The 21,595-nt window shown below is 39.2% G+C and overlaps 1 protein-coding gene across 3 annotated transcripts in view; it reads right to left on the bottom strand.

Moving 5' to 3' along the window:
* Positions 1 to 12,060: 12,060 nt before the first annotated feature.
* The window catches only part of NR4A3 (nuclear receptor subfamily 4 group A member 3), a 38,340-nt gene continuing 28,805 nt past the window's right edge, over positions 12,061 to 21,595 (bottom strand). For all 3 annotated transcript variants that reach the window (XM_045081626.1, XM_013053810.2, XM_045081627.1), the window contains one exon: positions 12,061 to 15,305. In XM_045081626.1, coding sequence (XP_044937561.1) covers positions 15,058 to 15,305 — 248 coding nt within the window. In that variant the 3' untranslated portion in view covers positions 12,061 to 15,057. The remainder of the gene's footprint in view (positions 15,306 to 21,595) is intronic.

Raw genomic sequence — 21,595 nt, 5'->3', positions numbered from 1 at the left:
TTCTGAGCCAACTGCAATTTATCTGGAAGAATTACAATTAATCAAATAGTATGTCAACATGGAACAGGTTTTTGGAGGGAAGTTTGCAAATGATTACTAACACTTAAACCCCTATAATCTTAAAGAAACTCTATGTTCTACAACCCCCAAAGTTCTGCCATGTCTTCAGTTTTTTGGGGTCTATTCTCATATTGTGAAAGCCTAACTGACTACCTGGGTAAGCTGAATGAGGAGCCTATGAAATAATGCTAAAAATAATTGCAACTAGCTTTTGCCTAACACTTTAGAGTGGCTAGTTCTAACATAAAAGTAAGAACTAACTGCCATTTGTTGAATATCCTTATTGAGAGTCAATGAGACAGACACTGAACTAGATCTTAATATAGTCTTCTATTTAATATTTCTTGTGGGATCTATATTATGTAATGGCATCATTGTCTCCATTTTACAGATGGGATATCTAAGTCTCAATGGATTGCCTGGGTTCACATTTTAAAACGTCATTGTGTCTGAGATAGCGCTTCACTCCAGTCAGAATGGCTAAAGTTAACAACACAGGAAACAACAGGTGTTGGCGAGGATTTGGAGAAAGGGGAACTCTCTTGCACTGTTCCTGGGCATGCAAGCTGGTGCAGCCACTGTGAAAACAGTATGGAGGCTCTTCAAAAAGTTAAAAACAGAGCTGCCCTAGGATCCAGCAATTGCATGAACAGATATTTACCCAAAGGACACAAAAATACCAATTCAAAGGGATACATGCACCCTAATGTTTATAGCAGCATTATCAACAACAGCCAAACTACGGAAGCAGCCCAAGTGTCTTTTGACTGGTGAATCAATAAAGAGGATGTATACAAAAGAAATAAAAATCATCATACCATGGTTTTACTCAGCATTATATTTCAGAGCCTAGCTCAGTGCCGTACGCTGTGCCTAGCAGAGAGCAGGCACTCAATACATAGCTGATGGATGAAAAAATACTAAATCATGTGGTGTATCATTATTTCTTTTTACATATTTATTTATTATTAATTTATTATTATGTTCAGTTAGCCAACATACAGTACATCATTAGTTTTTGATGTAGTGTCCATACTGCCTTTGACTAATGCAGAAATGCTCTCTCCAGAGAAGATTTTCTTTCTTCTTATTTTTCTTTCAAGTTTTTATTTAAATTCTAGTTAGTTAATATACAGCATAATGTTAGTTTCAGGTGTAGGATTTAGTGATTCATCACTTACATACAACACCCAGCGCTCGTCACAAGTGCCCTCCTTAATACCTATCACCCATTTAACCTATCTCCCCCACCGCCCTCCCCTTCCGCAACCCTCAGTTTGTTCCCTAGAGTCAAGAGTCTCCTTTATGGTTTCCCTCTCTATCCCTACCCTCACCCCTGTTATGTTCAACATTTTGTTTCTTACATTCCATATATGAATTAGACATATAGCTTTGTGAGGTAGACATTTAGATTTGGGGATATTCATGCTTCAAGGTGGTTGAAGTGGAATAGGACTGTTCAAGATAGTGGAAGGCATTAGAGAAGAGGGGGCCCATTCTAAGGAATAGCATTATTTAAGGAGAGTAGGTGACAGGTGCTCAGACAAAGAAGAATCTGAGGACAGACATTCTTCCTTGTGAGTGACTTACATTGGACCGTTTGTCTCATCTTCCCTTCTGAATTACAAGTTCTTTAAAAGCAAGCACTGTGTAAACTTTAATAGGTCCTTCAAACAAAAGTACATTGTTGCACAGCCCGTGAATAATTAGTAAATTCCTGCCAGGATTCCGCTATGCAGTAATCCAATGTGATCAGAGTCACCAGAAAGATGTTTCCCCCCAAAATACTTATATAATTTCCCAATGGACAGTGTGGCAAATTAAAAATAAGTGAATAAATAAAGGGCATCATGTGTAATCCACTGATATCCATGCTAATCACATTAATCAGAGTGAATTAATTACACCTGAAAACAGATGCAAAGTTAAATTCCTTAGAAAATCAATTCATTAAACTCATATTGGAATGCACAGTCAACAACCCCCATGTTTAGAAACTATTCAGCATGATTTGTGGCAACTTCTGATTTACTAACAAAACTGCTTAAAACATTTTTAAAGGCAATTACAATTACTGTCTGGTATTTGATGGAAAGAAATCTAGTCAGCATTGTCCCTCGTGTGTCAACTGTCACAATTTTCTAAAAATTTTGGGGCAAAAAATAGGCAGGCTCTACTATTTGCTAGCCTCGATTAGGGTTAATTCAATGTGTGTCTGCAAATAATAGTGTTTAATGTAATCTCTCTAATTACAGATAAAACGCATTTTCAGTCATGCTCATCACTGACAGTATTTTGGGATAAGTTAAACTGACAGCTGCTTTCTAAAGGAAAGGAAAAAAAAAACAAACCTTCCCTGTGATTGTGTTGATTTTCTCTCTCTCTCTCTCTCTCTCTCTCTTTAACATTGAAGTTCAGAGAAATATTAAACTAGACCATTGGCTCTACATGCCAATTTTGAAATGACATATGAAATTTGGGAATTTGATATGTTTCCCATCTCTCAGCCCCATCAGTGAATAGCTATCTTAAATTCACTCAGGAAGCATTTTCTAAGGGTTTCTAGGGAACCAGGCATTGTGCTAGGCACTAAGGAAATCAAGAAGTAATGATCGTACCAAAGCTGCCTTCCATAATTGGCTCCATTAGCCAAGTCAAGCTTCCTACAATACTAGACCTGAAAGTCACAGTACCACTATATTTATAGCCCTTTCAGAGTGAGACTATTCATGTCACAGTATTTTTTCTTTCTTTCTTTCTTTCTTTCTTTCTTTCTTTCTTCTTAAGAATTATTTATTTATTTTAGAGAGCAAGCAAGAGGGTAAGCCGGTGGGGGGAGGGGCAAAGGGAGAGGGAGAGAGAGAATCTCCAGCAGACTCCCTACTAAGTGAAGAGCCCATCATGAGGCTCTATCCCACAACCCTGACTGAGATCATCACCTGAGCTGAAATTAAGAGTTGGACACTTAACTGACTGAGCCACCCAGGCTCCCAAGTCACAATATTTTCTGAAAGGTCAATGCATATTCTTCTTCAACCATAGCTGATTAGACCAGAGATGTCTAAAGGGCACCTAATTTGCAGATTGTTCAGAGACCTAAAGTTGGCCTAGAAAGAAAAGTTGAGCTAAATCTATTGGATTTTCTCTTTTGGGAATAGGAATTGGAAAATGCTGAATAAGGTGGTTAGTGGCAAAAGTGAAATTAGAAGGTGATAAGAGAGAAACCATAAGAAAAAAGAATTAAGATTATAGGGTTATGAAGATATAAGGTTATGAAGATCTAGAAACACAGGACCTCGTTTAAGGCTGAATGAATCAAGGAGAATAAATAAACAAATAATTGTGACCTAAGGTTAACTTTGGCTCATTTGGTAGCCTCAAAACATGAATGATTCATACTGAGTCACTATCCTTAATACTCTTGACTTTTTTTTTTTTTTTAACATATGTTGCAGATGGACTGTTTTTTTGCATCTTGTATGTCTTAGGATATAGTTCAGCTTTGAGTAACAAAAAATTCAAAATAAAGTGATTTAAGCAAGGAATTTATTTCTCTTTTATGCAAAGTTTAGAAACAAACAACCAAGGGCTGAGAGGGTATCTCTTCTCAAAAAAAAAAACCCAAAAACAACAACAACAACAAAACCTAAAAAACAAAACAAAACAAAAACAACCAAAACCCCCCACAAAACCCACCCAAAACAAAACAAAACAAAACAAAAAAAAGAAAACAAAAACTCTCTTAGACCTTTATTCCTTCCAACTTACTTTTCTCCAATTCCTAGGAGGTACCTTTATCTCCATAGTCTAAGGTAGCATCCATGTTCCAGATGGAAGATGGAGAGAGGAATAAACAAGAGGCAAGATACCAGCTGTTGCTTAAGACAGGTTTCTAGAACCTGGGAAAGTCCTGTATGTGATTTTGGGATGGAAAACAAGGAAAACATCGAAGTCCCACTTCAACAGCAACACCAGAAATCGAGATGACACCAGAAGTACAGCAAGACAGTGCATTAGCAGAGCTCAACAAACAGACGTGGGACTCCAAAGCTAGAACTAATGTAAAAATTGGCAGAATTTGCGGGTATCTTTTTTTTTTTTTAAATTTTATTTATTTATTTATTAGAGAGAGAGAGATCACAAGTAGGCAGAGAGGCAGGCAGAGAGAGAGGGGGAAGCAAGCTCCCTGCCCGGCAGAGAGCCCAATGTGGGGCTTGATGCCAGGACCCTGAGATTATGACTTGGGCCGAAGGCAGAGGCTTAACCCACTAAGCCACCCAGGCGCCCCCAGAATTTGCAGGTATCTTGAGGAAGTCTTTGGATTTTTCTCTTTGTGTATTAGTGAGTTTGAAACAATCCTTTCTAGATCTTGAGTAGAAGAGGCCCAAGCTAATATGTGGGTTACAGTACACATCAGCTCTGTTCCAAGACCAGCAGCATGTATAAGCCATCCTAAAATACAACCTATCGTGATATGACTCTTGACTTTTCTCCAACTTGAAATTTCCTCCCATAGGGGCAGACAATAATAATGTTGTCTCTAGAAGGCCACTGTCAAATGCCATCTGGAAGGGAAGAGTGACATATAGGAGATGGTAACCAGATGATACTTTGCTTTACATCCACTTACATGGGCCAAGACCACGCCTTACTGCAAGGAAATCTGAGAAATGTATTTATCCTGAACAACCATGTGCTTGGTCAGATAATCTATCTCTACGTAGAAAGTTTTGGCAGCTTCCTATAAGCTTAAACCTGCCCGGTATTTCCACTCCTAGGTTTTTACTTTAGAGGAAATAAAACATGTTCACACAAAGACCTGTCGATAAATGCTGTTGGCAATTCTATTAATAATTGTACAAAGCACAATAAGATGCCATTTTATAACCACTGGACTAGCTAAAATGAAAAATTCTGATGACTCCAAGTGTGGGGGAAATTCTAGAACAGTAGGAATTCTCATACATTATTGTTGAGATCGTAAACTGGTACAAACCCTTTTGAAGCAAATTGGAGTACTTAGTAAAAGAGAAGATTTGTGTATCCCATAGTCTTGTAGTTCTACTTCTTGGTAAGCCTACGGCAGTGATTCAAACTTTTGTATACATCATGATCACGTGGAAGGCTTGTTGAGACCCAGACTGGTTTCTGATTCAGTATGTTTGGGTGGGGCCTGAACATTTGCATTACGTTTTTTTAAAAGATTTTATTTATTTATTTATTTATTTGAGAGAGAGCAAGAGCGAGAGAGATTGCAGAGAGGAAGAAGGAGACTCCCCACCAAGTGGGGAGCCCACACTGGGGCTCCATCCCAGGACCCCAGGATTGTGACCTGAGTTAAAGGCAGAAGCTTAACTGACTGAGCCACACAGACGCCCCTGAAAATTTGCATTTCTAACATGTTCCAGGTGCTGCTGATGATATTCGTCCCGGGACCATACTTTTGAAAACCACTAGTCTAGAGGGATTCTTGTCTAGTTTCTAAGGAGATGTGTACAAAAATGTTCGTAGTTTTATGGCTTGAAATAGCAAGAACATGGGAACAACTTAGATATCCACTGACAGGAAAATGAATAAAGAAATTGTAATGTACTAAAAGAAGTACTATAGAGCAGTGAAAATTAATCAATTAGAGCTATATGACATCATGGATAAATCCCAATATAATTTTGGGCAAAGAAACAAATTTCAGAAGAGTATGTACTTTATGATACCACTAATATAAACTTTTAAAATTGTTAACTCTCAAGAGTAAGTTGTTTAGGAATGTATATATATATGCAAGAATAAACCATAATTCAGGCTAATGGGGAGAAAAGGAGAATACAACTGGGCAAACAAAGAGACTCCAACCATTCTTGTGTTGGATGGTATGTTCATAGGTGTTTGTTATATTATTGTTTTATATGTTTAAATCATTTTATACTCTATAATACTAAGCGAAGTGAGTCAGTCAGAGAGAGACAAATACCATATGATCTCACTCATATGAGGAATTTAAGAAATAGAAGAAATGAACATGTGGAGAATGAGAGAGACAAACCAAGAAACAGACTCTTAACAATAGAGAACTAACTGATGGTTACCAGAGGGGAGGTGGGCATAGTGGTGGAAGAATAGGGGATGAATACTTTTGTACACATCTTCTGATAAATATAGGCAAGGATGTCTCTGGATGAGTGTTTTAGAAAGTGTAGACCCAGGACCATAACATCAACATCACCCGGGAACTTGCTAGAAATGTCACTTATCATGTTGGAAAAAAAGTAAAATGATTAAAAAAAGAGGCAATAAAATAAAATAAAAACAGTGACCTTAAAAATCATTTTTATAATTATTTTTTGGTTTTAAATTACTTGCATTTTTTGTGTATATATTTTACTTTGTTCTTTTTAATCAGTTTTATTTTTCCAATTTTATATTATTTTAATTTCCCATGGAATCCTGGCAGTATAAAAAAGCAAAAATATAAATATAAAGGATGTACTCTTTATTTTTTAAAATAAGAGAAACCTTAAGTATGTGTAAATGGACAATGAAACATACACAAGTAGGTTTGTTAGGTAGTATACTTACATGTGTTTTTTTCTATATATACACATAAAAATGTTTTGTGTGATTCTGAAAAATTGGCTAGAAACTGGAAGGAAAAAATGAACAAGGATGAGATGGTGAGGGTGAAGAAATGAGGATTTTAGGAATCAAAGGTAGAAAGTGTGTTAGGAGACACATTATATTCAATGGGCAAATACAGGCCAGGCTGCTAGGAAGAGAACAATCCTGTGATGCTTAAGGACAGCTTGGTTTTCTGTTATGCTCTAACATCTCTCTGCAGGGACAGCAAAAGTAAATTCTGGGTGGGATGAGGCTGTTCATTATGGGTTTAGTGAATGTGGAGAGGTGGTTTTCAAGTCCAAAGGAGGACAGCTATTGACAGCCAAGATTCCATGGGAAATTAAGAGTTTCTTGAGATTAAGAGTTTCTTACGGTTTGTCTCCCTCCCTGGTCCCATCTTGTTTCATTTTTAACTTCCCTACCCCCTATGATCACCTGCCCTGCTTCTCAAATACCTCATATCTGAGAGATCATATGATAATTCTCTTTCTCTGATTGACTTAATTTCGCTTAGCATAATACCCTCTAGTTTCATCCATGTTGTTGCAAATGGCAGGGTTTTGTTTTTTGATGACTGCATAGTATTCCATTTTATATATACACCATATCTTCTTTATCCATTCATCTTTTGATGGACATTTAGGTTCTTTTCATAATTTAGCTATTGTGGACATTGCTGCTATAAACAATTGGGTGCACAGGCCCCTTTGGATCCCTGCATTTGTATGTTTAGGGTAAATACCCAGTAGTGCAATTGCTGGGTTGTAGGGTAGCTCTATTTTCAACTTTTTGAGGAACCTCCATACTGTTTTCCAGAGTGACTGCACCAGCTTGCATTCCCACCAACAGTGTAGGAGGGTAACCCTTTTTCCACATCCTTGTCAAAATCTGTCGTTTCCTGACTTGTTAACTTTAGCCATTCCAACTGGTGTGAGGTGGTGTCTCATTGTGGTTTTGATTTGTATTTCCCTGATGCCGAGTGATGTTAAGCACATTTTCATGTGTCTGTTGGCCATTTGGATGTCTTCTTTGCAGAAATGTCTGTTGATGTCTTCTGAAGAAATCCTCATTTCTTGATTGGATCATTTGTTCTTTGGGCATCAGGGAAATACAAATCAGAGGGTCTTCTTTTTTTTTTTATCCATTCTGACCCACCCCCATGTCTTTTGATTGGGGCATTTAGCCCATTTACATTAAGGGTAACTACTGAAAGATATGAATTTAGTGCCATTGCATTGCCTGTAAGGTGACTGTTACTGTATATTGTCTCTGTTCCTTTCTGGTCTGTTACTTTCAGGCTCTCTCCTTGCTTAGAAGACCCCTTTCAATATTTCCTGAAGGGCGTTTGCAAATTCTTTTAATTTTAGTTTTTATTTGTCCTGGAAGCTTTTTATCTCTCTTTCTATTTTCAATGACAACCTAGCAGGATATAGTATTCTTGGCTGCATACTTTTTTCGTTTAGTGCTCTGAATATATCATGCCAGTCCTTTCCGGCCTGCCAGGATAGGTCTATCCTTTGTGGATAGGTCTGTTGGCAATCTAATATTTCTACTGTTGTAGGTTACAGACCTCCTGTCCTGAGCTGCTTTCAGGATTTTCTCTTTGTCTCTGAGACTTGTAAGTTTTACTATAAGAGGATGGGGTATGGGCCTATTTTTATTGATTTTGAGGGATATTCTCTGTGCCTGCTGGATTTTGATGCTTGTTCCCTTCACCAAATTAGGGAAATTCTCTGCTATAATATGCTCCAATATACCTTCTACCCCCCCACCCCAACCCCACTTCTTCTTCTGGGCTCCCAATTATTCTAAAAATTTTCTTTCATATGATATCACTCATCTCTTGAATTGTCCCCTCGTGATCCAGTAGTTGTTTATCTCTCTCTTTTTTTTTTTTTAAAGATTTTATTTATTTATTTGACAGAGAGAGATCACAAGTAGACAGAGAGGCAGACAGAGAGAGAGAGAGGGAAGCAGGCTCCCTGCTGAGCAGAGACCCCAATGCGGGCCTCGATCCCAGGATCCTGAGATCATGACCCGAGCCGAAGGCAGCAGCTTAACCCACTGAGCCACCCAGGCGCCCATGTTTATCTCTCTTTTTCTCAGCTTCTTTATTCTCCGTCATTTGGTCTTCTATATCACTAATTCTCTTTTCTGCTTCATTTATCCTAGCAGTAAGAGCCTCCATTTTTTAGTACATCTCATTAATAACTTTTTAAATTTCAACTTGGTTAGATTTTAGTTCTTTTATTTATCCAGAAAGGGATTCTCCTGTATTTTCCATGCTTTTATCGAGCCCAGCTAGCACCTTGATGATCATCATTCTGAACTCTAGTTCTGACATATTAGCAATGTCTGTATTGATTAGGTCCCTAGCCATTGGTACTGCCTCTTGTTCTTTTTTTTTTTTGAGGTGAGTTTTTCCACCTTGTCATTTTATCCAGATAAGAACAGATGAATGAGAGAACAAAATACTAAAAGGGTAGCAACAACCCCAGAAAAACATATACTAACCAAATCAGAAGAGGCCTATAATATTATATATAATATAATATAATATAATATAATATATTATTATATATTATATATAATATAATATATAATATAAAATTGTTTATATATATATAATATAATATATAATATAATATATATATATATAATATAAAATTGTTTTCATTGTACTTCCCTGATGCCTATATATATATATATATATATATATGAATAGAACAGAGCCACACATTTGATTTTGGATGTATTTTGGTCTGTTAGAAGAAACTTTCTCCCAAAATTTTAAAGAAAGAAAATCTTATGTATATACAAAAATAAGGGTAAACATGACAAAGAGATGGAATAAGTCTATAAAGATGAAAATTTAAAAAGATTCTAAAAAAGGAATTGATAAGATGAGAAGTCAGCTGAAAAAAGAAAAAAAAGAGGAAAGAGTATGATCAGGCTAGAGACTAGAACAAAGCCATATGCTAGATTTAGGGTATATTTTGATCTATTACAAGAAACTTTATACCAAAATTCAAAGAAAGAAAAACCTAAATGTATACAAAAAATAAGGTTAAATACAATGAAGGGGTAGAATATGACTATAATAATAAAAAATTTAAAAGATTTTTAAAAGGTATTGATAAGATAAAATAGTTAAAAATGTTAAAATAGGAAAGAGGAAAAATAAAAAAATAGAATAAGAAAAATAAATTAAAAAAATTAACTTTGAAAGACTAAAGAATCATGGGGGGATAGCCATGAATTCTATGGGCTGTATTCCTATAGGTCTAAAGTTTAGCAGTTCTCATTGATTGGTGAACTTGGTCTGGCTGGATGTTCTTGTTGATCTTCTGGGGGAGGGACTTGTTGCCCTGATTCTCAAATGTCTTTGCCCGAGGTGGAACTGCTCCACCCTTGCCAGGGGCTGGGCTGTAATGTGCTCGAGTTCACCCTGGGAGCTTTTGTTCCCTGAATATTTCCATAGAGCTTTGGAGGACAGGAATGAAAATGATGGCCTCCCAATATCCAGCCCATAGGGGCCGAGAGTTCAGGACCCATTCCTCTGTGTACCCCAGAGAAAAGCAGTCAATCCCTCCTGTCTCCTTGGTCTCCAGCTGCACTCTGTGCTCACCCAGCCTGTGACCGAGAATTTCTATCTCTGGTCCATGGTCCCGTTTGGAGTCCCCAAACCTAGCAGATTCCTGATGCACACTCCTGTGCTCCTTCTCCTGGAGGAGGAAGGAGGGGGTCTTTCCGGATCTGCCGCTTGTGGGGTCCCTGCTCAAAGAGCAGTGGTTGAACTGTGCCTGGAATCACAGTTTAAGGTAACACCAAGCTGAGAGCTCACTCCTCGGCTCTTTGCAGCCAGCCTCCCTGCTATGATACCTGGCAGCTCTGCCACACTCAGACACCCCTGGTCTTTCTGTGACCCGGCAGGTTCTGAGGCCATACTGTCTCCATGACAGCTCTGCCCCCTACTTAGCCTCTGGAGCAATGTCCTTCAATGGAGCAGCCTTAAAAAAGTTCTGATTTTATGCTCTGCTGCTCCACCGCTTGCTGGGAGGCAGCCCCTCTCCCCATGGTCTATCTTCCTGTGTATTGCCTTAGATTCACTTCTCTGCATGTCCTACCTTCCAGAAAGTGGTCACTTTTCTGTTCCTGCAATTGCTGCTCTTCTTCCCTTTGACCTCCTCTTGAGTTTGTAGGGGTTCAGAATGGTTTGATAACTATCTAGTTGAAATCCAGGGACCTGATGATATTAGGTCTCCCACTCCTCCGCCATCTTGCTCCTCCCCCTTGGTGATTCTTTTTTAATGGCTACAGAATTTCAGTTGTGTGAGATGAAAAGAGCTCTGGCCATTGGTTAAACAACAGTGGGGATGTACTTAACATCACTAAACTGTGCATCCGATTAAAAAAAAAGGTAACAATTAGCTTCCTTTGTTGTGTTTGTGCACTGAACTTAGGAAATTTCAACTACAGACATCTGCCCCTTATTTAGTCCTGAATTTCCCACCTCCCTCCTCGTTCAAACCAGACTTCTGCCTCTGGAGTGCACTTTTGCTAAGCACCTGTATTTAAATCCATATGCAAGATGGAGCTCCACCATATCTCTCATTCTTTTCTTACTAATCACACTGTATATAGTTCAGGAAATGAAGGCACCGCTGAGAAGCAAGAAGAAGGGTTGGCCCCTAGACTGAATATAGCACTTAGATGCCACAGAAAATTCTTTGTGTATGAACTGATGAACTAAGTAGAGCTCCACATTTCTTTTTTGGACGCGTCAGCGCACACACAAGTAATACATTTGCCCTAATCCTGAATATATGATGTTTGGGGCAGAGTTGAAGGAAAGTTGCATTTGCATTGCCCACAAAGAGGGCTTTCTAGGCAATGTAGGATAATGGTGTCAGCAAAAAGGCAAAGGCAAAGAGTACTGATCAATCGTGGAGAACTCGAATCCTGATTCTTGTAAAATCTTGATATAAGAATGAATCCTTCATACCCTTAAAGAATATTTTAGGCTCTATTAAATATATATATTTCATATTCATATATGTATGTATATACACACAAACACACACATATATATATGAAAGAAAATAGCTTCAAACACTCTGCATGTTTGTATCTCCTAGAGCACACAGCAGTGCTTTGTCCACAGGAAGTAGTCAATACACGGTTATTGAATTTAGAATGTCCTTCTTCCCAATCAGTGAGTTTTAATATATTTCCAATCCAGAATGCCTATTAATTTTTCAGCATTAGTAAGCCTTTAAAAAAATCCATTTGTGGATGTGTTTAAGAGCTCACAGCAAATACCATTTTATACATGATGAAGAGAATACTGTTAAATGAAGCATGCTTATTCAACACACCGGTAGCCACTGATAAAATGTAATTTAATTTAATCATTTAAATTTACATTGTTAATGTACAAGAGCATTTCTTTCAAACCACAGGTTAACACACACTAAGGAGCAATGCTGTTAGAAGAGCAGAGAAACTCTGGAAAACTCTGCTGTCTGAAATGAAAGCAAGGCACTCTCCATTAACAGCTGGTGGATTCCTGATTTCTGCCCATAGAAGGCATATTCTCACTGAGAGAGCTCTCCCACAAGGGAAGAATCACCTGCTTTAATTCTTGCTGTCCTCTTCTGAGCTAGTTTGGTCATCCACTCTATATGTATAAACTTGTGTGTCAACGTTAAGACAAAAGAAGAGAGGTGAATTGATGGATTATGTGGGAGGCTCTCATAGTTCTTACAACTATGGAAGACAGAAGAACACTGGCTATAACCTTTATTTTCAACACTAGTGTCTGGACCTATAACTAAAAACCTTCATTCCTGCCAACCAATCACGGCTAAAAAGTCTTTTCCTTTAATCTGATAGGTTTAAAAATGAAAAGTAACAGCGTTTCTCCAGGGCTGTGATTTTTCTGTTTGTTTTCTTTTATGGACATGACAGAAAACAAGGAATAACTTTCCAATACTAATGGTGCACAAAAGGGTTATGTATGCACAGCATTTCTAATTTATTCAAATTCAATTTGAATTTGGTCCAAAGCTACCTTGTACAAAATGTTAGCTTTCCTGATATTTAATAATGTTTATTATGTTTGTATATAAGCTCAAAAAAAATTAATGCAAAAGTACTACTTATGGTTATCAGGTAAAATGTAAATATTAGTGGTTATTTTTAAAAGCCTGTTTTCCTATAGATGCAATAAGTTGAGTAAAAAACACTATGGAAAGGAGAATTAGGTCCTAGTCTTGGTTCTGGTACTAGCCTGTTGGACCTTGGGCAATTTTTTCTTTCTCTGGGTCCCAGTTTTCTCCTCTATGAGTTTTGAAGGGGTGGGGGAGCAGTTGACAAGTCTAATGTCCCAAGAGCCCAACATTGCAGACCCTATCACCTGGATATAAAAATAATAATCTTCCATAAAAGCACACACAAACATAATACATAATCAAATATCAGAATGACTCTTGGTGGGGGGAAAAACATATGCTTTGCTATCTGGGTTATCCTTTGCAGCAATTCGGCAATTCATTTGGCATTTGTTTGATTGTATAATTTAATGACAATATAAACAGCATAGTTTTGTTATTTTTTTCTTGAAAAAGACTAAAGCAAAAATGATTTAAAGCTAACAGAAACTACTGTGACATCAGTTTCACATTCATAGTTTGTTTCTTAGCAAAATGGCCAAAGATATTTTGACTTGATACAGAATATATAATATAAAGACTTTTAGACCTAAAAATCTTCAAACATTATTCGAATTTAGCAAAACATAAGCAAAATTTTCATATCAAAGTGCTAAACAGTACTGCCTTAAAAGTCACTGCAAATGAATCATAAAATAACTGCATGGGAAGTAACATTTATTGTACAAATGGTTAATAAAAAGACACATTATAAATATATATATATATGTAACCTGCTATATTTATATATATATTTGTTTATTTAATTTCTAATTGGTGTATCCAAGTCACTGTGAACACCCCATTTAAGTACTCTGTAACTCAGCTTCCAGGAGCTGGTGGTCTTGCAGTAAATACAGGCAAAGCTATTACAATAGAACGTGCATACAAATGTTTATACAAATAAGGACACTATGCAACAAATTATCTCATAGTAATATGGCATCGACAGTATAAACATACAAAAGGGAGTACGAACACGGAATGTTGAAACGCAGCCCACTAATCCTGTCTAGTAGTCACATTCATACTATTATTTTTTAAAATAAGACTCGCTTGCTCTCCAAAATTGTCTTTGTAATCAACAACAGAAATTAAATTATATAGATTTAAAAAATCTTGTTACCTCTGGTGTTTACCCTGTATGATCAGTTCCTACTTCTTTGCATGTTCTTATTTAGGGATCATACGCTTGAGACTCACTGAAAGCTCCTGGGGCTTGTGAATGAACGTGTCGGTCAGCTGCTATTAACTGAAGCAAGTTTAGGGAACTCTGTCTGGATTGACAGAACGCAGCTGAGATGGCTGTATGCATTCTATTTTGTGATCTGAGCCCCTTGCAGGACAGCTGGACAAAGATCTGGATCCATTTAAAATGACCCAAAGTCTTGGATGGACTGTACCTCAGAAGGGTTCTACAGATGGAAAAAGCCTCGCTAGGAAAATTAACATGTGTCATTTGCCAACACGACTGCCTCCTTTTTTTATCTCCATACGAAATAAAGGAGAGTTAATAAACACGACTCAGCAAGACAGCACTTTAAAAATTGCACTTGTATATGGAAACGAACAGCCGTTATCATTTTGCTATGTCTGATTTCTAGGTAATTGTCATCTTTCACCTTTTGTTAAAATAAAATAAAGGAAGAGAGAAATTAAGAAGAGAGAATTTCTGCCTCATTTGCATCACATATATACCCTTGATACAGGAAGTGTATTCTAAAGATCAACGTCAAGATACCTCCTACCCTGGCGAACAACCCTTGGCTGTTCTTGTTTTTAAATACAAAGCAACTATAATTGTATTCCCCAGAAAGTTTTAAAACAGTTGTATTATCCTTTTTTTTTTTTTTTTTTCCTGCTGGGATAGCATCGTCCAAAAGTGCTTTGTTAGCAATTTCTTAGAAAACCCTCATGAACTATACCCTCCCCTCCCACAACCAACCCCAAAGCCTAAATATAAAACACAACCCCAACACAATACTCTGCAAGTTTTCTGGCTTTAGGTTGTAAGGAAAAGTGCCAGAAAGAAAAAAAAAAGTCTTTTCTACAGGAGCTGCTTCTCCTCTTAAGGAAGGACAGAAAACGGTAGGTGTCCAGACCCATTCCTCTGCTGCTTAGCAAGAAGGTGCTGGCCACTGAGGCAGCTCCCCGCTCTGGCTGCTCCTGTTCAGAAAGGCAGGGTGTCCAGGAAGAGCTTGTCGATGATGGAAGGTGGAGACACCAAGTCTTCCAGCTTCAGGTAGAAGATGCGCTGGAGGCCCAGGGTGCAGAGCTTGCGCAGTTCCACCAGCGCGCCCAGGACCTTGGGCTCGCTGGGCTCCAAGGCCTGTCCCTTACTCTGGTGGTCTTTCAAGCTGCTTGTGATCTTGTTGCATAGCTCCTCCACTCTCTTTGGTTCTTTTAACCCATGACGTTCTGCAGAAGGAGAGAAAAGGACAAGTTGAGGAGGTGGTGACATCTTAAGATGTTTGTTGTTTTCTGTTTTTGCTTTTTTCTTTTTTTAAAAGTAGGCTCCACACTCAACATGGGGCTTGAACTCATGACCCTGAGATCAAGAGTCAGATGCTGTACCGACTGAGCCAACCAGGCAACTCATTTTTTTTTTTTTTTAGATTTTATTTATTTATTTGAGAAAGATAGGGAGGGATAAAGCATGAGTGGGGGTGGGGAGGGGCAGAGAGAGAGAGAGAGAGAGAGAAGATTCCCTGCTGAGCAGGGAGCCCTATGTGGGGCTCGATCCCAGGACCCTGAGATCATGACTTGAGCCGAAGGCAGATACTCAGCTGACTGAGCCAGCCAGGTGCCCCAGGCATCCCCATCTTAAGAAGCTCTGAATCTTGAATAGAGGGCCATGTCTTCTTCCACCAGTTGGGATGGCATTTTACAATCCAAGTGCCTCCCTCTTAGAGGTCACTCATAGCCTTTGGTATCAAACGGCACCAGGCTTTGAATCCCAGTCCTGCCACTTCCTCACTGTGTTCCCCTGAGTTAGCCTCTTAATTTCTGAGCCCCAGTTTCCTTACAAAATGAAGATAATAATTGTTCTTAATTTTCTGGCAGTTTCTGGGAGTACCAGCTTAGGGGAAGCACACCGTTCCTGGCACACAGTCACACTGAATGAGTGACAGAGAGGTAATTACTTTGCATACATCGTCCTACAAAAGCCTGGTCAGGAAGCAACTCTTTATCAGAGTGATAGAGAAACACATCCAGGCAAACGAATTAATGTTCCCATCTTAACAGGTGGAGGGGGAGGGGTCCTGTTAGTACCATTTGCTAATGCAAAGGCTGCCCCATGAGATCCAGCACAAAGCACATTTCTTGTGTTTTCATGCTAACCAGCACTGAGAGGAATCTGGCTTTTCTTTTCCTTGTTTGTGGCCCCCCTTGAAACAGCTATTGACCTACACCTGGCGTCCTGTACAAAATACACGTCTTCCTGCTGTGGAGATGGCAAAGTCAACGAGAAGGGAAGAGGCCCAGAAAGAGGCGCTGCAGGCATTTTACAATGTAGCAAGACATGAACACCTGTATCTCGTGTTTTATAAAACAATACATAAAAGGATCCCCATGTTAAATATTATAATCTCCTATTTTATTTTAAGTGATTTTCTCAAAGTCCCAAAGATTTTGTCCTCCTACCCCAGAGTGATTTTGCATCTCTAATCAGAAAGGACTTACTCGCATCCAGTACCAATCACTTTGCTCTCCCTCAGCAATTAGATACCAAAGTCTCTTTCCTGAGAGAAGGGCTTGGCCCTACTTATCTCAGTCAGGATTTTTTTTATTTCTAAGTATATTTACATGTAAAACAATAACTCTTCCAAAGGGAAATCAAGCAATGGTGTCTCGTTTTTCTCAGTTATTTTTTTCAGTTGGGTATATATATATATATATATATTTTAATTTTTTAAAAATTCCAGTATAATTAACATATCGCTTTATATTCGTTTCAGGTGTACAAAAGTGTTCAGCAATTCATTAATCCTACATGTTACTCAATGCTCATCAAGATAAGTATTCTCCTAAACCTCAGTTGGGGAAATTTTTGTTAGGGAAGTTATTTCCTTAAAACAGAAACAAAAAAATAGTCAATTAGTAAAATGAAGCAAGATCCAGGCATTTCTTCTCTTGCCCTAAATCAAAGCAGGCCGAGGGACCCGGAGATCTGCACTGTTCCCCAGGCTGGCTTGTTGTGTAGGAGCTGGGTGAGTCCCTCCCTCTTTAGGGCTTGTTTTAAAAGAAGGAGGTCAGGGGCGCCTGGGTGGCTCAGTGGGTTAAGCCACTGCCTTCGGCTCGAGTCATGATCCCAGGGTCCTGGGATCGAGTCCCGCATCGGGCTCTCTGCTCGGCAGGGAGCCTGCTTCCTCCTCTCTCTCTCTGCCTGCCTCTCTGCCTACTTGTGATCCCTCTCTGTCAAATAAATATATAAATTCTAAAAAAAAAAAAAAAAAAAAAAAAAAAAGAAGGAGGTCAGACTTAATGACCTCTAAGGTCCCTTCTGGCTCTGATGTGTCATATTTACATTAAACTACAACCATGAAAACTGCCAGCATCTCGGTTGGATTATAACTTGCAGGCGTCTCATCTCCGTGCACCACAATATAGAGCAAAGGGCACTGGACTTGCAGCCAGACAGAGCTGGGCTTCAGGTCTGGTTCTGTTACTTACTAGCCATGTGACCTCATTTCTTTAAGGCTCAATGTCCTTCTAGCAAAATGGGGATTACAGGGAGGTAGACATACAAGTCTTTATTGTATTCTTCATTTCCTTCTGTGTGTCTTTTTTTAAGATTTTATTTTATTTTTTAAGAGAAAGAGAGAGTGTGCACGTGCATATGTACGTGGGTGTGTTAGAGCAGGGGAAGGGAGCTTGGTGGGGGTTGCAGAGGGGAGAGAGAGAGAGAGAATATTGAGCAGGCTCTATGCCCAGCACTGAGTCTGACGTGAGGCTCAATCTCACAACCTTGAGATCACAACCTGGGCTGAAATCAAGAGATGGACACTTAACTGGCTAAGCCACCCAGGCACCCCAAGATTTTATTTTTTAAGTCATCTGTAGACCCAATGTAGGGCTCAAATTCACAACCCTGAGATCAAGAGTTGCATGTTCTATGGACTGAGCCAGCCAGGGCCCCCCTTTTCTGTGTGTCCTAAATATTGCACAATAAATTGAAAGAAAAATATGATTATAATAAAATCTACTTCCATGGATTATTGTCAGGCTTAATTAAGATGATGTTACCTGAAGACCTTCTGCCAGCTGCAGTGTGCTACACACGTGGTATGGTCAGCACCCACAATGGTGCCTGCCGCCTGGCAAATGGTTGGCAACCGTGGGGTCAGTCAAAAGGCAGTAAAGTTCCCTACTTCCCAAGCTTTGCAGGGCACAAGTCTGCTTTTCCCAGAAAACTGTGAGCTAATCAGCCCAGGTGCAAACCTGTCCTCTCCGTTTATCTTTACTGCATACATAGCCCCTTTGTTTAGTCTCAAAAGATGTACCCAGGACTGACCTTCAAGAGAAATTCTGCCTGCAACGGTGTTCTTAAAGTTTTCCCCACCACCCCCACCCCGCCCCTGGCCCCATCACAGCAAAAAAGCAGACTGCAAGTTTGGCAGTAACTTCAAGAGCTGTAAAATGTTCATAGCCTCTGACCAAGTAATGCCGCTCTTGGGAATTTATCTGAAGGAAAAATTCAGAAGAAGACCCAAACTGTATGCATGAACACATTTGGGGGTAGCAGTATCTGTTAAAAAAAAAAAATCTGGGAAAAAGTTAAGGGGTAGAAGAATAGGGATACTGCTAAATGGCATATGCACATAATGGAAGATTCTGTAAACATCAGAAAGGACACATGGGAAGGCTGTGAAGCAACATGGAAAACTATAAAGTATCCCATTAAAGAAAGAACAGAATATAAAATGGTATCTAAGATGTGATGACACCTATGCAAATTTTATTTCTGCATATAGAAAAGGGTGAAAGGAAACAGAAAAGTGAGAATATTTCTGAGCTTCTCATTTAGCTCTTTTCCTTTCTTTTAAAATTTCCAAGTTAGCAGTGTTTGTCTATTAAACTGCTAGCCTAGAATGATCTGGGATTTGGTCTCTCTCCCAGCTGTAACATGATCAAACAGTCATCTTGCTGATAGTAAATTCTATTAATACCAAGCTATATCGAATTAGGTTCACAACCCAGGGAGAGATGCTTTTCCCAGAATAAAATACCAATCCATTGATTTCAACTTTGCCTTCCTTCCAGTGCCCCATGTCTTGCGTTATATTCAAGATCCCATATTTGTCTTCAGGCAAAGAAATGGAGCACAGTGCTGACTGGATTTGGGGAGGGGGTTGATTATGGAACCTAATAACTAGACTTTCTCACGGCCAAACTCACAGAAGGTGCCTCAGAGTTCTCCCTGCTCTCCAACCAGTTGTGACTGCTCAATAACTATGGCAACCATTATTTATTCAGCGAATTCAAGTGGAGATCGATACCTCCCTGCCAGCTGGATCAACCCTAGGCCTGAAATTCCTTGAGGAATTCAGAGACACTCCTGTTAGAAGCCGAAGGCACCTTCTTTGTTGCTTTGAACAGCTACTGGATTTGTGGTTTCTTTACCTTTTCAAAAGGGCTGAGATAAAATTCAGTCTCCATGCAAACTACTGCCAGCAGCCAGCAAGATTTCCAAGTCACCAGAGAGTCCCTGAGTGGCAGGGACCTTCCTAGTAATCTGCAATTCCTGAAAACCCCAATCACTGATGTTTTCGTGTAAGGGACCTCCTTTCTCTTTAGTGCCTGCTAAATATGGCTGCAGTGCTGACAGACAGAGACTTCAACAAACCTGGGGAAATCAGACATTTGGATTTCCCCCTTCCTAGAGAATCACACACAGATTTTACTGTAAGATCTTCGTCCACCATTAAACAAGAACACAAGCTCTTTGGCATTTCTTGCTCTTTGACCTACATCACACTACATCATACTATAAATATTTTTGCATTTTAACTCAGCTCTCTCTATCCAAAACTTAAAGACTCATCTTATAGAAACGGCTAAGTAATGGATTTATGTGTCACAATCATAGTACATATGAGCCGGAAAGGATTTGAGTCATTTAGTTCACACTCCCACCCAAGACAAAAATCCCTGTGGAGATGTCACAAAGTGCCCAGCACCAGCTAGTGCTTAGGGGTCGCCTGGGTGGCTCAGTTGGTTAAGCAACTGCCTTGGGCTCAGCTCATGATCCCGGAATCCGGGGATCGAGTCCAGCATCGGGCTCCCAGCTCCACGGGGAGTCTGCTTCTCCCTCTGACCTTCTCCCTTCTCATGTTCTCTCTCACTGTCTCTCTCTCTTAAATTAAAAAAAAAAATCTTAAAAAAAATTAACAATGTACTTGGTAGCACTTTATGTTCTGCTCTTTTACTTAGATTATTTTATCACACCCTCTCAATATCCTTGTGAATTGGACAGGACAAAGATGATCTTTATTTAATAGATAAGAAGGCTCAGGCTCAGAGAGTTAAGTGACTTGCCCATAGTCAAATTTAGCTAATGGCTAATTTCTTTTGCTCCAAGTCCAGACATGTTTCTTTTATACCAGGATGCCTTGAACATATGAGAATGTTTTTCATCATGAGATGAATTCAGCCCCTATAACTCCTATAGCCCCTTCCTACTTTCTGTGTACCTAATTATATAAGTGGTTAATTACTTCTTTGGACAAATATGTACTGAGTGCCTATTCTGTGCCTAGCATTGTTATAGTCATAGTCATTGGGGGTAGAGCAGTGAACAAAACAGACAGATAACAGATCCTATCCCTGCCCTGTGTGGTGTTAGTATCTAAAGAAACTGTTGAATTCCTATGCAATTTTAGCTATAAGGGCAGAGGGAGGTGGGAGAAGGAGAGAGGAGGGAGGGAGGGGGAGAGGGAAGGAATAGAAGAGAGAAAAGAGGGAGAGAGAGGGAGAGATTGAGGGAAATAATAGAGCTATTAATGCCCATGCTCATGGTTTCCCCTTTTTCCCTAGTTAAGATCTACTTATCCTGTAGATTGCAAATCAAGTATTTCTTCAAGGGGACCTTCCTTTTTGCTCTAGTTTAGATCATGTTCTCCTACAGTGTTCTATTTTTTTTCCCTCTGAAGGATATAAAAGGGCGAAATCAGATATCGCCCTGTAATAAAATTATTAGCAAGTATTCTCTATGTCTAAAAACTCAACTGTCTAAAAACTCAACTGTCTGACTCTCGTCCGCCTCCTCCATTAAGTGTAAGCTCCATGGGGGTATGGGCTGTGTTTGCCCACTCTTATACATGCAGCACTACTATGTATATATATACTACAAAGGAGACACCAATAACTATCTGTTCAATGAATATATATATGGAGGAACAATGACCTGTAAAATACGATGAACTGATACTAAACATGTGGGTTGCTCAGAATAAATAGACAAGTTGGGAGTTAATGAGCAGGGCACAACGGTAAAGAACTTCACAAACTCTAAAACCTACCCCATTGGAAGCTTTGGAGCCAGATTTCCCAGAGGGAGAACCTGGCTCTGCCACTTATGAGCCTGGCTACTTTGGGTCTGTTTCCACATTTGTAAAATAGGGCTGATAAGGATAGCTACCCCTTGAGTTGTAGTGAGACTTAAATGAATTAACACATGTGAAGTGTCTGGGACAATGGCAGCATAG

This window comes from Mustela putorius, unplaced genomic scaffold (assembly GCF_011764305.1).
Source record: "Mustela putorius furo isolate JIRA1106 unplaced genomic scaffold, ASM1176430v1.1 tig00000580_pilon_pilon_pilon, whole genome shotgun sequence".
Classification (NCBI taxonomy): Eukaryota; Metazoa; Chordata; class Mammalia; order Carnivora; family Mustelidae; genus Mustela; species Mustela putorius.
The sequence above is the reverse complement of the archived record's forward strand: the minus strand, read 5'-3'. Positions and strand labels throughout refer to the sequence as shown.